The 17,920-nt window shown below is 44.8% G+C and overlaps 1 protein-coding gene across 7 annotated transcripts in view; it reads left to right on the plus strand.

The window, feature by feature from the left end:
• Positions 1-17,920, plus strand: part of USH2A (usherin) — a 437,539-nt gene that overhangs the window by 189,019 nt on the left and 230,600 nt on the right. For all 7 annotated transcript variants that reach the window (XR_014154517.1, XM_081854411.1, XM_081854412.1 and 4 more), the window contains 2 exons: positions 6,831-6,990; positions 8,993-9,164. Coding sequence is in view for 6 of the 7 variants with exons in the window: in XM_081854411.1 (XP_081710537.1) it covers positions 6,831-6,990; positions 8,993-9,164 (332 nt within the window). In the remaining variant the exon portion in view is untranslated. The remainder of the gene's footprint in view (positions 1-6,830; positions 6,991-8,992; positions 9,165-17,920) is intronic.

The following is a 17,920-nucleotide window of genomic DNA, read 5'->3' on the forward strand; positions in this document are numbered from 1 at the left end:
AATGAATGAATGAATGAATTAATAATAATAATAATGCACCCACACATTTTTACATATGCTGTGAGCTGCTTTAAGTAGCCCATTTCGAAAGTGGGTTATAAATTTACTAAATAGCTAACTACTGACAGAGCAACATTGGAGTACAAATTGTTGCATTCACCCTGCCAAGTGTGATGTGGACACACATGTACAACTCGCCACATACTTGTAAAAAAATAATATGAAGTGAACTGGAAAAGTTATTGAGAATATCTTAAAAACCGTTGCCACATTTTACTCAGGTTTGCATTCTTCACTCCGTAAAATGTGCAGGTGTTTTGTACATGGAAGTTCTGCTGATGTATAAAGCATAGCATACAAAGCTCCCTTAATTCTGTTTAAAACCTGGCACCTCTCATTTTGGCATGCTTTCACTCTCAAAACTCAAAGAAACCCCAGATTTAGTGTTTTTTACCTGACCCATATGATCTGATTTGTCAGATCAACTGAATGAATAGACTTTGCTTCCAAGTAAGCGTATTTTGTATGAGGATGTAAGAATCAGATTTGCCGCGATTAGTAAAGCAGTTTTCCATTTATAGTGATATAAACCTGATGTAACAGAATTGTAAAATAATTGTCCAAAATAGTTGTCTCTAAAGCAGGTTTTCTAATAGTAGCACTATGGTTGAAATGACTTTGGTATTATGAATATCCTTATTGAGTTCAGTGAAGTTGCTCTTTGTTTATATGCAAGCAAAGACATTTCAGGATTGGGACCAGTATGTTTGACTCCTCACTAATTGAAATGAGAAAGCAAAGAAATATTCATTAAGCCATGGATAGCGATGTAATGACCTCCTTTAAACCAGCCATGCAAGGAAATTCAGATTTAATACTGAAAAATATGGCTAACGGTAGAGGCCAATATATGAACCTTATGCAGAAGGATATTTACATAGATAAACCACATTTAGGTTAGCTCTGCTTCATCAGGATGATGATAGGAATTTGAATCTTGATTTGCAACTTCTTCTTTTTTAAAAGCAAATTTTAAAAATATGGTCAGTTTCTGAATTTTAATTAAATTCTTTACATGTATTTTTCAACTTCAGGTCAGCCAAAATTTTGCTGCAGAATGTTTAGCAATTCTAGCATCAAAGCCTGAATATACATAAGCTTAGACTGTGTTTCAGTTTTCTTTCAAGGCATGCAGAAGAAAGCAAAGATTTAAAAAGTATCTTTCCTCATCACTAAATATACACAACATGTTCCCACACTTCTAGAGTGGCTTATTTTGTTATATGGAAGTAATTTTTTTTGGAAACAACATTTGAGGCCTTTGTTATTCTTCCTAGAGACGCCTCAGAAAGCATTATTTATAGCTTCCAAGGTTCACTAGATTTTAACATAATATCACGATGGTTTAGGTGTCAGTGACACCATAAAAACAGTCTCTGAAACTTCATATGCACATCAGTTTTTTGACAGGAGCTATTACATTGATGTCACTCTGTACACAACCAATCACCACTGGTGTTCCACCAGCTGTGCTATTAACCAAAGGGAAATGTCTGTAACCTATAGTCTTGATTCTGCATGCTGGGCAGAGTTATAACCCCTCCCTTCATTCTTCGGAAAGCATATACATGATGGATAGTGAAAAAAGAAAAAGCAGTTCCCTTACCAGGGGAGTTGTTAGGGTTGCGTACAAGATTAGGAACGTGTCTACATAATAAAGAGATCCATAGTGCAATTGTATGCATGCCTACTCTGAAAAACTCAATTAAGTACAGCAACGTTTATTCCTAGGTAAATGTGTATAGGAATGCAGTCCCAGAGATTATACAGTGGTACCTTGGGTTAAGAACTTAATTTGTTCCGGAGGTCCGTTCTTAACCTGAAACTTAACCTAAAGCACCACTTTAGCTAATGGGGCCTCCCGCTGCTGCTGCACTGCCGGAGCACGATTTCGGTTCTCATCCTGAAGCAAAGTTCTTAACCTGAAGCACTATTTCTGCATGCAGAAGGAACCTGAAACTGTTCTTAACCTAAAGCACCACTTTAGCTAATGGGGCCTCCCGCTGCTGCTGCACTGCCGCAGCACGATTTCTGTTCTCATCCTGAAGCAAAGTTCTTAACCTGAAGCACTATTTCTGGGTTAGCGGAGTCTGTAACCTGAAGCGTATGTAACCTGAAGCGTATGTAACCTGAGGTGCCACTGTAATCTTATGGTTGTTCTTGCTGCCACAGGAACATGATGTCTGTGACTGGTGCAGGGAGGGCCGAAAGAATGGACGCAGGATTCTGGTGTTGGGCAGGATTAGGCCACAGCTTTATTGCTTACAAGTAAGAGTAGGTTTGGCCAAGGCGTTGGTCATGTATCCAGCTTCAGGAAGCCCACATTCTGCCTGATAGGAACCCAGTGGGGTCGACCTTGTGCTTTTGGGAGAAAACCTCCACCACACATGCAATCCTGTTTTCTCTAGAAGCTCCACAGAGGTGTTACAGGGGTGCCTTTAGGGAACCAGAGTACTTCTTCATCACATTGCAGAATTAAATTTTTGAATTTGCTCCCACAAGAAAGAGTGACGGCCAGCCATCTGGATTACTTGGATTGGACAAATTCATGGAGGATAAGGCTATCAGTGACTACTAACCACAATGGCTATACTCTGTGTTAAGTTGTGGGTGAACGTATCAGACGACACAGCGTTTCTTCAACAGCTCTTGTTTATTCACAGGCCAGAACAGAACTGAACTGAAGGGTTCAGCCAGCCTGCTTATATAGAGCTCCACTAGAACGCAACAGTAACCATTTTCTGTAACTATCCAATCACTGAACGTCACTTTCAATGCCTTATTTGCATGTGTGGACCTGAGTGAAAACTATCTACAGTATCCCCCTGCTGGCCCAGGGTGAGAACTTCAGTACATAACGCTCTGCCTCCATGTTTGGAATCAGCAAGCTTCTGAATATCAGTTGCTGGAAGCCACAGGAAGGGAGTGTGCTCTTGTGCTAAGGTCCTGCTCGTAGGATTCCCACAGGCATGTGGCTGTCCACTGTGGATGCTGGACTAGATGGGCCACTTGCCTTGATCCAACAGAGCTACTCTTATATCCTGGCGTTCTTAACAGTAGCTTTGAGACAGCAGTAGTCTTTAAACAGACTTCTGCCCATATTTTGCATTCATAGCAACTGGCACATCTCATACTAAAGTAAGGATAAACATTTGAAGCTTAATAGTTAAAGCAGAGATGTGGCTCTCCAGCTATTGTACAGACGGTTGACGGGCCATAGCCCTGTGGTAGAGCTTCTGTTGTGCATGCAGAAGGAACTAGGTTCAGTCCCTGGCATATCCAGGTAGGGCTGGTGAAGACTTCTGCCTAAAACACTGGATAGCCACTGTCAGTCAGTGTAGACAATACTCAGTTAGATACAGCAGTGGTTTCACTTAGTGTATAGTGTGTTTTTGTGTATGTGTTTGTTTGCTCCCATAATCTCTGACCCTCTGTCCATGCTGACTGGGCTTGTCGGAAGCTGTAGTCTGACAGGTTCTGGCCCTCCTGGGTTAAAGAATAAATGGTAGGAAGTGAAGACATAACTTTTCAGAAGAATAAAATAATGGGCAGAGACATGCCTTTATTTTAAACAATTAAGAGATTCTGCATTATAGCGTTGATAAGACATATGCCAGTTTACAAATTAAAAGGGGCAATGGCTGACTTTTAATTTACTATGTGGAAGTGAGTAATAATGTGATAAAACCCGTTCAATTTCTGTGAAGAGTTAAAAGAAAATCATTTCCTGCTTATTGGTTCATTTTGTAAATAGAGATCAATGAAATTCCTCCAACAAAAGCATGAAATCAATTGCAAAATAGCATATAATTTGTGATCTGTATTGTAAATTATAGTTTATTTGACGTTAATTGGTGAGGTTTCCATATACTGGGATGCATTTCCGCATAACACATCTCTGGATAATTCTCATGGATCCATTTCTAATGCATCTTAGAGTGATCTGTTTTTCATGCCCACAACTGCCTACATTTGCTCTTATGCAAATAACCCAATCAAGCAAATAGAAAACAAGATGCTGTAATCAGAAGGGGCTTGACAAACAGTAACCTTAGAGTTTTAGGGGAGTGCCCCGGATTTAGATGTATGTTCCTACCTGCATCTGTAGCAGCAATTGATCCATTATGAAGCACTTGAATAGGTCAATATCAGACAAGAAGTACAAATCGGATCAGATGTGGCAAGTAATTGATGCTGGTTTGATTTAAATGTGTGGTTTCTGTAGCTCACTGTTTGTAGGAAATGTAGCCTAGGCTCTTCTTGTGGGCACCTTTTCTCTCTCCCATTCTTGTGGCTACTTATCATGCCACAAGACATGAGAGAAACTTCAATACGTTTAGAGGCATGCAACCATTGTTTTCCTTAGTGAGTAATCCATTGTGGCTAGGCTTGAAAGCAGATTTATTCCCTGAGAAAGGCAGGAATAAATATAATAAAGGGAGAGAAAGGAAAGGCTGGGATAAATCTGTATATGATTAAAAAGATATATAAGGGTAGATTCCATGGTGCATGATCAGATTAAGAAGGGTTGTAGGTTTGAAGAGGCTCCAAACCACTGTGACAGAAGACTGGTGCCAGAACCAAGAACATTCTACCACACATCATATTTCCTGTTACCAGCTCTGATTAGGTGCACCACTTCACCCAAAGCTTGAAGACTAGGTTTCCACCCAATGCCTTAACCTCCAAAAGTTGTGACGTTTTGCTTTGGGGAAAGGCAAACCTCTGGACCAGCCAATTTGTTTACAGGGAAATTCCTTCCTGGCTCCGAATACAGCAACCACAGCAAGGTCAGGAAGCACTGTTGGAAAAATGCCCTTGGGGGTGCCTGCAAGCCCCTGGAACTCGAGTGTCTTCCAGGATGCGCAGCTCTGGAAAAGGCATCTCCCTTCCCTTCCAGTGCGCTTCTAGCGACATACATCATAATGATATATGCACACTAAGCCTCTGGCATAGCACAGCAAGAAGCGTGAGACATCGTAGAGCTAATCTACTACAGTGGTACCTCGGGTTAAGTACTTAATTCGTTCCGGAGGTCCGTTCTTAACCTGAAACTGTTCTTAACCTGAAGACCACTTTAGCTAATGGGGCCTCCTGCTGCCGCTGCGCCGCCAGAGCCTGATTTCTGTTCTCATCCTGAAGCAAAATTCTTAACCCGAGGTATTATTTCTGGGTTAGCGGAGTGTGTAACCTGAAGCGTATGTAACCTGAAGCATATGTAACCCGAGCTACCACTGTATTTATTTACACACTATGTACAGACAAAAGCATAATGGCATCCGTTCTCTCCAGCTCCAAGAGAACAAACAGAAAGAAATAAAAGCGAAAGTACAGTGTAATAGTTCCTGCAGCGGAAGAGATAAGACTGTCTTCCAAGTTGTTAGAATACAACCTAGGGAATAAAATGAGGTTAAAGCAGCAAGCTGAAAAGCGAAATACGGTTAAAATAATGTGAAATTGGCCTAAAATGTAAACAAATGATTAAAGATGAGGAAGGGTGAAAGGGTTTTCTCTTCAGCCAACAGGGCTGTGGAAAGCAAGTGCAGCCAGCTCTCTCTCTCTTTTAAAATTTATTTTTATTAAAGATTTTCTTAGTTTACAAAACCTGGCATTGACATGGTAGCAGCTAATCCCTGGCCAGCCAGTGAGGCACTGCCCAGCCGGTGGGGGCTCTGATCGGCCCATTTGAAGCTGGGGTCAGGTAAGAGATCCCACTTTGAGATTGTGCCAGCCAGGGGAATTCCCAAATGGATGGCAAACATGCAATAGCTGTCTGCCAGGATGGAGGCAAGGAGCCCCAACCACACCCCACCTGGAAAAGGTGAGCATCCTTTGTAGACTATGTCTTGGTTTTTGCACTTGAAATATTTTCATTTACTAAAGACTTAAGAATTTCTACCATTTTTTCTTAACACCAATATGTTCCATTTTAATAATAATTTTATTATTTATACCCTGCCCAACTGGCTGGGTTGCCCCAGCCTCTTTTGGGATGAATTTCCACCATGGTACCCAGCCACCTTGACAATCTTGCTATTTTTGCCAGCTAATTTCTTTTAGTCTATATTAGTCTCAGGTACACCATGATTCTGGAACACAACTACTTCACATTCACATTTCATAGTTCTTCCCTCCCTTTCCACAGAACCTTACAACTCAGCTATTGGAAGCTGCATGAGCTGCACGCATTCTGAATTTATTGCAGGGAGCCAGAAACCCAGAGGGTTGTTAGGAGATAAAGAAATGTATGTTTTCAGGAAGAACAGTTAATTCTAGTAGAGGAAGAGCTAAATATGAAAGGAAGTGTGTGCTAATGTAGACAGGGCCTTACAGAAGGCTGCAATTTTCAAGACCTCAGGGAAATTTCACATATGAGATATTATGAAATATATCATAATAGCTATATGTAATATCTAACACATTTTATGAGAGAAAACAACCCTTTGAGCGTATTAAGACTGATGTATATATTGGAGTGTTCATTATGTTTTATACATAAAATAGTATGAAACAGATTAATGCATATGCCTTTTTTCTATATTACATTTTCCTCTTTTGTTCAGTAGCTCGGTTTTGCAAGAAGATATATAGAACAAAATGAGATCAATAACTATGCTAACAGTGTTTATAATATTCTAACTCCACCACCACCATCCCGCTTAAAAGTGCAAAATACGTGGTAGATAATTCTTTTCAGTGTTTCTGAATCCAGTCCTTTATGAAATCCTAAGGAAAAAACTAAGTGCCATACCTGTTTCCTCCTTTTGTAGAATTACGAGTTTTTGCACGGCACCAGTTTCTCGTCACTGCTTGCACAATTGTTGGCTGTACAAACAGCTCCCAGGTCACCTTGTTTACAGCCCAGCTGCCACCAGCTCATGTGGATACACCGGACCTGACCGTTTTGGATTCTAAAACAATATATGCACAGTTAAGTATAGACTTTCCTCTTTCACCCGTGGTTTCAGTTTGGGACAAACTTGGCTGCTTCTCCTTTGGTCTCCAGGAATGCTCAACTTGCATGTGGCAGCAAGGGATTCCCAGATTTTCCTTGCCTGGTTGGGGGAAATCCTGGTTGGGGTCTTAGCAGAATCTATGACTTTGACTCAAACTACCGGTAAATGTGACTTTAAATGTGAGGTTATCTTTGATGTGTCTAGTTTTTCCCCTACCAGAAAATGGGTTTAATCCTCCCCCACTAAAGAAATGAAAGTACCTCCTCTCTCTCAAAAACTCTTGCTATTAGCCCCAGCACTGAAGCTTCCATTGGTTCCAGTGTAGCCAGTAGTGATCCTTTTCATGCTAAAGGATATTCAATTCTTGCTGGCTCTGGTTACAAAAGATCCAGCTGCCAGGGTTTAACCCCCTGCAATGACATTTGGGAAAGGGACTACCCTCCCCATAGGCTACTCAGCAATGGAGGTGATAACTGAGCACTCCCAATCATCCTCCGGGGAATACTAAGGGCCAGTTGAAGGAGCTTGGTAGGTTTAAGTTTCCCCATGCCTGTCTTAGTAGAAGGAGCCAGCAAACGGCTATGAGCACAGGTGAAGTATCAAAACCTTATGAAACCTTATATTTCATACCAGATTAAAATGCAACTCTTTATGGTGAACTTCTTTTCTATAAACTTTAAATAAAACATCTTTGGTTAATTTTTTTGATGGCTCAGTTCAGTTATTTTTCTACTGCTGGAATTTGACAAAAAGTGTCTGTCACTGTTAAATGTGTGTGTATGTGCGTGCTTGCGCGCATACATACATACATACATACATATACCTATATATGGCTTGCTTTATTCTGTTTTTATTACCATTTGTTAGCTGCTTGGAGTGTATTTGGAGAAACATGCATACATAATAAATAAAAAATGTGGCAGACCTCTGTTAGAGACCTGTTACCAGTTATAGTAAGGCAACTTCCTATGTTCTACATCTGAGTAATAGAGTCCCCCCCATCTTACCTGGGCTTACCTGTGGATTCTCATTCTGCATGGTCATAGTGTAGGCCAGTCTACTGACTCTAGATGTTTCTATAATTCCTCTCCCCAACCTTTCAGTTAGTGGGTCCAGTGTCGCCCACCTTCTAGTAACTCTGGATAGTTCATGTATAAGGGGTGGCCATTGTCTTAGCATATTCCTTTTCTCTCTCTCTCTTAAAAATCTGTTGAAGTTTTGATTAAGTTTTAGCATAGTTCATACTGTTGTTGACAACCCATTGGCAATTGCATTGGGGCACCTCTTAATACCTGAAGTGTTTCTTTGGATCTGGAGCTCGCTCTTGGTGTTCTGGAAAGTCTTCTCTTGCTGTTGTTTGCAAGATGACCCCCAAATGGTGACCAGGATGAGGATCTCTCTCAGTAAGCAACACTGCCTCACCCTGGTACCATGGAGAATGGGAATTCACACGTATGCCAAATCCCCCCCCCCCTTTAAGATGACACAAATGTTTTATCTGTTTATGCAAGAATCCTAGTGAGTTCAATCACAGATAGGGTTTGTGACAAAAATTAAATTTATTATGATTAAATGCATACAAGTGATTAGTTTAGTGCCTCTGTGAACCTTTGATTATCACTTGCCAACTTAATTTCCATTTTGTCTTTATGCAATCAGTGTATCCTACATATGGCCATAGCCTCAGTGCAAAGATTGCCGCAGGGGAAAAAAATGCTTGTGATACCATCAGCATGAAGCTTTTACCTTGAAGATATTGTCACAATCATTTGGGCTCCAAGTACAAATATTACCTTTAAAGAATGTTTCATGTTGCCACATGTGTTACTTCAATATTTCCCCCAGACTGTTTGATGACCAGATTATTTTTCCTCCTTTAAGTAATTACTATAAGGATTTCCCCCCTTTAAACTTTGTATTTCAGTAGTTGTGTGAGTTGCTTTCTGAATGCAATTATGTTTTGCTTTTATTTTCAGGTGGAAAGCACCAGAGGATGTAAATGGCAACCTGCAGCGCTATATCCTGTACATTGCCAATAATGAAAAAAATGCCACAGTTTGGAACGTCACCTATAATTCTACAGATCTTTTCCAGCACTATACCATCCGACACCTTTCCCCTGGTACTGAATACTTCATTAAGCTTGCAGTAAGTGGCACGCGCACACACGCGCACACACACACGCACTCACACTCTAATGAGACAGTCAGATAGATAACTTTTATGTGTATTTATATTTATACTTCCTTTTGACTATTGTGAAGAGTGTCGGAAGCATAATTTTAATTTTTGTATAACTTTAAGCAAGTTTTGCAACAACTTTAATGCCAAAGAAAGGGACTGTTGTTTTTAAAGATGGGATAGGCAAAACCAACCAGTTCCTCACCCCATAGTTTTGAAGACTCCACCAAAGCTCCAGAGGGGATCGCAGAAATGAAATAACTTCCACAGTTCACTACAAATTAATGATGGAAATTAAATTCAATTTGCAACAACCTCCTTCCTTGTTTCAAAAAAAGCATCTCCCCAGTACAAGCCCTGGCCTTTTTAATGATTTGGCCTTGGGCGCGTATTGAGTTCACACACTGCCAGTCACTTTGCCACCAAACTAGCTCTCCCTTCCTCTTCTGTATCCTTCTCCTAAACGTACTTCATAGCATGGATGAGACACTGCTACTGGTGGCAAGAAGCTCTCCCGCTTCTCCCTCCCTCCCTCTACCAGTGTGCCATTGGAAAAGCATAGTTTCAAGGACTCCTGAGTCAAGACCTCTAGAGAACTTTGTTTTCTAGCATTCCTTGTACCTCAGGCACAGGTGTTGCAGTATTCTTGTAGGTACTCCAACAGAGGGAGGGATTTGCATGTATGTAGAGAACTTGGCAAGTCCAGGAGAAGAAAGGTACAGGGGATTGCCTAGGAGTCCACAGAGGGTGGAGGAACACAAGGAGGCTGGTGGGAAGGGTTGCTCAATCCACTGATCATTGCCATCTTTCTGCACACACTCAGGAAGACTAGATATGTTGTTCATGTGTTCACAAAGTGAGTACAAGCCAAGGGAGTTCACACATAATAATAATAATAATAATAAATTTTATTTATATCCCGCCCTCCCCAGCCAGAGCCGGGCTCAGGGCGGCTAACAACAATCAACAATCAAATCTTCACACATTCTAAAAATATTACATTATAAAATCAATTAAAATCAAATTAATGGCAACTAATTAAGCAAGATTCTAAGCAGGTTGCCAGAGGAGGGAGTCAGGCTGCGCCCTGACCAAAGGCCTGGTGGAACAACTCTGTCTTGCAGGCCCTGCGGAAGGATGTCAGGTCCCGCAGGGCCCTAGTCTCTTGTGACAGAGCGTTCCACCAGATTGGAGAAGGCCCTGGCTCTAGTTGAGGCCAGCCTAACCTCTCTGAGGCCTGGGACCTTGAGGATGTTATTATTTGCAGACCGTAGGTTTCTCTGTGGGGCATACCAGGAGAGGCGGTCCCGTAGGTACGAGGGTCCTAGGCCGTATAGGGCTTTAAAGGTTAAAACCAGCACCTTAAACCTGATCCTGTACTCCACCGGGAGCCAGTGCAGCTGGTATAGTACCGGTTGAATGTGATCTCGCAGCGAAGACCCCATAAGGAGTCTCGCCGCGGCATTCTGCACCCGCTGGAGTTTCTGGGTCAGTCTTAAGGGCAGCCCCACGTAGAGCGAGTTACAATAATCCAGTCTGGAGGTGACCGTCGCATGGATCACAGTGGCTAGGTCAGGGCGAGAGAGATAAGGGGCCAACTGCTTAGCTTGGCGGAGATGAAAAAATGCCGCCTTTGTTATAGCTGTAATCTGCGCCTCCATAGAGAGGGAGGTATCGAAGATTACACCCAAACTCTTAACGGACGGTGCTGGCACTAGTTGCACCCCCGCAAGAGATGGGAGTTGCCCCCTCAATCCCATATCATCCCGCCCCAGCCAGAGGACCTCTGTCTTCGAAGGATTTAACTTCAACCGGCTCCCACGTAACCATCCAGCCACAGCTTCCAGACATCTCGCCAGTGTATCGGGGGCCGAGTCAGGATGGCCATCCATCAACAGATAGAGTTGGGTGTCATCGGCATACTGATGGCAACCCAGCCCAAAACTCCGGACAAGCTGGGCGAGGGGGCGCATAAAGATGTTAAAAAGCATCGGGGAGAGAATCGCACCCTGAGGCACTCCACACACCAAGGAGTGGCGCGATGACAATTCCCCCCCGAGCGCCACCCTCTGTCCCCGACCAGAGAGAAACGAGCGCAGCCATTGAAGGACTGTGCCCTGGATCCCCACGTCGGCAAGGCGGTGGTCCAGGAGTTCGTGATCGACCATGTCGAAGGCTGCTGACAGATCTAGAAGAATCAGCAGCCCCGACCCGCCTCGATCCAGCTGCCTACGGAGATCATCTGTTAAGGCGACCAGAGCCGTCTCGGTCCCATGACCAGCACGGAAGCCGGACTGGAATGGATCCAGAGCAGATGTTTCATCCAGAAACCTACCAAGCTGTTCAGCAACCGCTCTCTCAATCACCTTACCCAGGAATGGAAGATTCGAAACCGGGCGGTAATTGGATAGATCTAAGGGATCTAATGATGTTTTCTTTAAGAGCGGACGCACCACTGCCTCCTTCAGTTCCCCTGGGAATATCCCGGTGCCAAGGGACAAATTGATGATATCCCCCAGGGGGGCCCGCACCTCGTCTGGACACGCTCTAATCAGCCAGGACGGGCACGGGTCAAGAGGACAGGTGGTGGGCTTTCCAGCTTGGAGGAGTCTGTCCACATCGGCTGGAGATATCCGGTCAAAATGGTCCAATACTGAACCCGAGGACAGTCGAGGGGCCTCCAGTTCCTTTATTGTATCCAAATTGGCAGGGAGGTCATGGCGGAGCAACAGGACCTTCTCCGCAAAAAAGCTCGCGAATGCCTCACAGCTGTGTGTCAGATTGTTATTTAAATTTGGCTGCCCTTCAAGGGACGTTAAAGACCGAATTATACTAAATAATTGCGCCGGGCGAGAGCTAGCGGATGCAATGGAGGCCGAGAAGTAAGACTTCTTAGCGGCCTTCACAGCCATCTCATAGGTTTTCATAAAAACCCTATAAGATGTTCTTGAGGCTCCGTCACGGGCACCCCGCCATACTCGCTCTAGCCGTCTGAGGTCCCGCTTCATTTTCCGAAGCTCCTCGGTAAACCAGGGAGCCCGGTTTCTGCGGGGTCGCAGAGGGCGCTTAGGTGCGATCTCATCGATGGCTGCCAGGAGCTGGGTATTCCAGCCCTCAACAAGCTCAGTCAATGAGTCGCCAGGGAGAGCAAGGTCCCGCAAGGCTTGACGGAATCTATCAGGGTCCAACAGCCTCTGCGGGCGAGCCCAAATCGGCTCGCCACCTAAGCAGGGTGGGGGTGGAAAGTCAATCCTGGCTTTCAGAGCGTAGTGATCAGACCATGGCACCTTCATCGAAGGAGACATGATCACATCTATACCGGCACCAAAGATCAAATCCAGCGTGTGGCCTGCTTGATGTGTGGGGCCCGAAACAAACTGGGAGAGCCCTAGTGTCGCCATGGAAGACACCAGGTCCAGAGCCTGTGAGGAGGGAGCGGCATCAGCATGGAAGTTGAAGTCTCCCAATACCAATAGGTTGGGGAACTCCAAGGCCCAGCCGGCCACCGCCTCCAGCAGGCCTGACAGGGTGGCTGCTGGTGCGCTAGGTGGCCGGTACACCAGCCAGACAGCCAAGCTCTCCTCGGAGCCCCACACTAGGCCAACACATTCAATGCCGGGGATCGATGGCGATGGTAGAGCCCTGAAAGAACAATCTTCCCGGATTAATAATGCCACCCCTCCCCCCCGGCCCACAGTCCGTGACTGGTGGAGGACAGAGAAACCCGGGGGCGCCATCTCTCGTAAGGTAACAGTTACCCCTTCGCGCACCCAGGTCTCCGTCACACAAGCCAGGTCGACCCCCTGCGAGGTAAAGAAATCTCGCAGGGTGGCGGTTTTGTTGCCTATAGACCTGGCATTGCACAACACCAGTGAAGGAGGTGAGTAATCCTTGCTCACCCTACCCTCGTCTCTCGGGATGGGGCGCAGATTGGAAGGGGTACGAGCATATCCGTATCTCGATCCCCTTCGCTTATAACATCTGCCCCCACCGCCATACCTCCCTCGCCCCTCCACGGTAGCAATCCCAAGCCTCATAGTAACCTCCATTTACAAAATAGAAAAACAAAACAACCAAAAAACAATTGTGCCCAAACACAAACCAATCCCCACCCCACTCAATATCCCACCCCAAAACAGAACAAGATAAAACAAAACAAGAATACATAGATAAAACCCACCATTCATGGTGGTACAACAAAATAAGCAATAAAAACACGTTTAAAACACATTAAAATATATAAAACATCTTTAGCATTTGCTGCAGCAGCACCGTCCTTAAAACTATCAGGGAGGTGAGCCTGGGCCCCACCCCCTAGGCCAGATGGAGTTAGCCTGAGGAGGGAGAGGCCTTACACTCCAAGCACTCACGATGCAGCAGCAGCAGCAATGTCCCTGGCCTCAATGAGGCCTCTTAAAGCCGTGGCGAAGGTGAGCCTGGGCCCCGCCCCCTAGGCCAGATGGAGTTAGCCTGAGGGGGGAGAGGCCTTACACTCCAAGCACTCACGATGCAGCAGCAGCAGTGTCCCTGGCCTCAATGAGGCCTCTTAAAGCCGTGGCGAAGGTGAGCCTGGGCCCCGCCCCCTAGGCCAGATGGAGTTAGCCTAAGGAGGGAGAGGGAGAGGCCTTACACTCCAAGCACTCACGATGCAGCAGCAGCAATGTCCCTGGCCTCAATGAGGCCTCTTAAAGCCGTGGCGAAGGTGAGCCTGGGCCCCGCCCCCTAGGCCAGATGGAGTTAGCCTGAGGGGGGAGAGGCCTTACACTCCAAGCACTCACGATGCAGCAGCAGCAGTGTCCCTGGCCTCAATGAGGCCTCTTAAAGCCGTGGCGAAGGTGAGCCTGGGCCCCGCCCCCTAGGCCAGATGGAGTTAGCCTGAGGGGGGAGAGGCCTTACACTCCAAGCACTCACGATGCAGCAGCAGCAATGTCCCTGGCCTCAGTGAGGCCTCTTAAAGCCGTGGCGAAGGTGAGCCTGGGCCCCGCCCCCTAGGCCAGATGGAGTTAGCCTAAGGAGGGAGAGGGAGAGGCCTTACACTCCAAGCACTCACGATGCAGCAGCAGCAATGTCCCTGGCCTCAATGAGGCCTCTTAAAGCCGTGGCGAAGGTGAGCCTGGGCCCCGCCCCCTAGGCCAGATGGAGTTAGCCTGAGGGGGGAGAGGCCTTACACTCCAAGCACTCACGATGCAGCAGCAGCAGTGTCCCTGGCCTCAATGAGGCCTCTTAAAGCCGTGGCGAAGGTGAGCCTGGGCCCCGCCCCCTAGGCCAGATGGAGTTAGCCTGAGGGGGGAGAGGCCTTGCACTCCAAACACTCACGATGCAGCAGCAGCAATGTCCCTGGCCTCAATGAGGCCTCTTAAAGCCGTGGCGAAGGTGAGCCTGGGCCCCGCCCCCTAGGCCAGATGGAGTTAGCCTGAGGGGGGAGAGGCCTTACACTCCAAGCACTCACGATGCAGCAGCAGCAGTGTCCCTGGCCTCAATGAGGCCTCTTAAAGCCGTGGCGAAGGTGAGCCTGGGCCCCGCCCCCTAGGCCAGATGGAGTTAGCCTGAGGGGGGAGAGGCCTTACACTCCAAACACTCACGATGCAGCAGCAGCAATGTCCCTGGCCTCAATGAGGCCTCTTAAAGCCGTGGCGAAGGTGAGCCTGGGCCCCGCCCCCTAGGCCAGATGGAGTTAGCCTGAGGGGGGAGAGGCCTTACACTCCAAGCACTCACGATGCAGCAGCAGCATCACTATTGCATAGAGGCATTTTGTGTTGTGTGTGACTTAAATTCTGTAGATGCTCATATTTAACCAAGCCCCAATTTCCACATATTTTCTTTCTTTTTGGTGTGGTGAAATTTCTCTGTAAATCCCCACAAAAGTAAGTTTGAGAAAATACAAGTGGGGGAAGGTGTTTATTGCAAACTGGCAGCATTTTAAAATGTCTTTTAAATGTCATTGCTGTTCTTTTGTGCAGTCATTTCCTTTGGTGTGGGTTTTTTCTTTTTTTGATTACAGAACAGTTTAAGTTCCATGGTACAACTGAAAATACCTTGAATATAAACATGAGATTGTCCCTATTTGTTTTAAACACTCTCATCATTTTATAGTAATACCTATATAAGGACATTTGCTTTGATAAATGCCATAGAAAAATATTCTGCTCTTGATTATGAATACATTTACATTTATGTGTAGACACTCTGTATGCATTCATTTTGCTCAACATGCTCTTGAATGCTCTAAATATTACACCACATTATACCACGAAGAAAATAATTTACCTTCAAGTAACTATAAGGATCTGACTCAGAGTCCACCAAAGCAAGGACATTCAGACTAATTAAGGATGACTTGGAATCCATGTTGATAGCATTTGCTTGTCCTTTGGGTATTTCAGCATAGTAAACTATAGAGTATTATGTACATTTCCTGCAGTTTTGTACACAGTTAAGACACTCATCACACATGGTCCAGCTGAAATCATCCGGATGGGATGAATGTAACTTAAGGATGCAGCTACATCTGTTGTTCAAACCATAAGCATTAAGTGGCCTGTTAAATGGACTTTTAAAAACAGTATGATTGCTTCTTCTAAGTATATCTACAATGAATAACTTTTTTTTAAAAAAAGATGATTTTCAGTGAACTCCAGTTTTGTTCTTGGGTATGAAAGTAGTGCTGTGCTTCATTTTTATTTATTTCCCATCCTTTGTCATAGGAGCTTGAGACAGCATACTATACATGACCCAGCATTTTTTCCTCACAACAATTCTGGGAGGTTGTTAGGCCGAGATATAGTGTCTGAATGAAGGTTGTTCAGTGAGCTTAAAGGCTGAGGGTGTTTTGAACCTAGATCTCCCTTGTCCTAGGCTGGTGCTGTAACCACCACAACATGCTGGCCTCATTGGATATATACATATATATATAGAGAGAGAGAGATTAGTAAGCAGACCCTTATATGTACTAATGCTAAGAGTGTGAGGAGGCAGGAGACTGCAGCTATTCAGTGCTGAGGAAGAGGCACTTTTCACATGTCCACAGGTTACTTTTCTTCCCTTATTTTAGGACTATGTCCAGTTTGCCCCACTGATACCTTGGCACAAATTAAGTTGTGAATTGGCTGACTATAGGTGCAGCTACCATAGGAATATCAAATGTGCTTTGCCCTATGAAGTAAATAGTGGCGTGTGATTGCAACTGATCTTACATCTAGCTTCACCTTTTCAGCAGCAAGGTATGATGAAACTGTAGTTTTGTGATTTATGTAGCTGGATATTTGCCAAGAACAGGGCTGGAAAAACCTTTTCAGCACAAGGAGTACATTCCTTTGGGGAGAACTTTTTGGGGCTACATGCCTGTGGCAAGTAGGGGCTACAGTCAAAAGGGACAGGGCTAGAGTCACCCCACACTCTTTCTTTCTTGCACATTTACATCACCTATTCATTTGCGTAATCTCTCTCCATCCCTCGTTCACAAGCACACATATGTGTGTGCACACATGCAACAACTGTCGAGTCTTCTCTCTTGCTCTTTCTTTTTTTCCCCTCCTCAGCTGCCATCCTTCCTCTGACCCCATTCCCTGCTGCAATAAGGTTTTGGAAAGTTCCCGTTGCTGCATAGTGAGGTGGGCAAATGGGAGGCAGCTGTAGAGTAGATGGTGTAGACTGCCCACCCCACAAGATGTGGCCAATGGGTGTGAGTGGAGAACTTTCCAGTCCCATCAAGTTCGTTGTGAGATTCAGTATAGTTGCAGATTCAGTGGAGACTACAATCCTATAACCAGTTTCTGGGGTTTCCAGATTCAGGGGAACTAAATCCTGAGTAGACATGTACAGGAATACATTCTAAAACGGAATGGAAGCAGATGGCTCCACATGATGAAAGTGATATGGCTATGTGACAAAAAAATGGCACAATATGCATTCACACACACTATATTTCATTTATTCACAGTAGAGGACATTGATCCCATTCTCCCCCTTTTAAAAAAAACTTAGTATTTTTCTGTGTGATGGCTTGTTGAGTCTTCATTAATGAATTATGAACTGCTGTGCTTATGTAAACAATCTACACCTTACATATATGCATTGATTTCCATTTAATTGTCACTTTCAGATCAATGTATACCATAATGCCATTTTTGCAGTCTCTGTGCAGCCCCACAGAACATATTCTAGAGACTTTCAGCCTTCCCTGTTGATTGCCCCGAAAATGAGGAAATCCTCCGCAATTCTTTATCAAACTTGGGCTTAGGGTTATATGTGAACCTAGCTCAGTCCCTTAACTATGGTTTATTAACTATGAGTAAAGTTTGCTGGTTAACCAAGCTCTGTGGTTGGTTTATAAACCATAGTTGCATTGAACCATAGCTTAGAGTTATGAGTGATCCTGGGCTGTCATCACCCCAAAGCTTCAAATCCACAAGTGGGGTTACATAAAACTCAGACCCCTCTCAAGGCTCAGCTGCTCTTGCTGGAGCTTTTACTGTAACTATTCTGTTATGTTATAAACCAAGATTTAAATGACTGTTTGCCAGCACCTCGGCTTTATCTGTGATTCATGGACTGTGTGTAACATTGACCATGGTTAATGTTAACCATGGTTTAGTGTGATGTTTGAACTCTGGGAAAATTAAGGGGAAAGCAGCATCCAGGGCTGTTATATTGGAGTTTTAGATACAGTGGTACCTCAGGTTGCATATGCTTCAGTTTACAGACGCTTCAGGTTACAGACTCCG

This window comes from Podarcis erhardii (genome assembly GCF_964252035.2).
Source record: "Podarcis erhardii genome assembly, chromosome: 3".
In the NCBI taxonomy this organism is placed as follows: domain Eukaryota; kingdom Metazoa; phylum Chordata; class Lepidosauria; order Squamata; family Lacertidae; genus Podarcis; species Podarcis erhardii.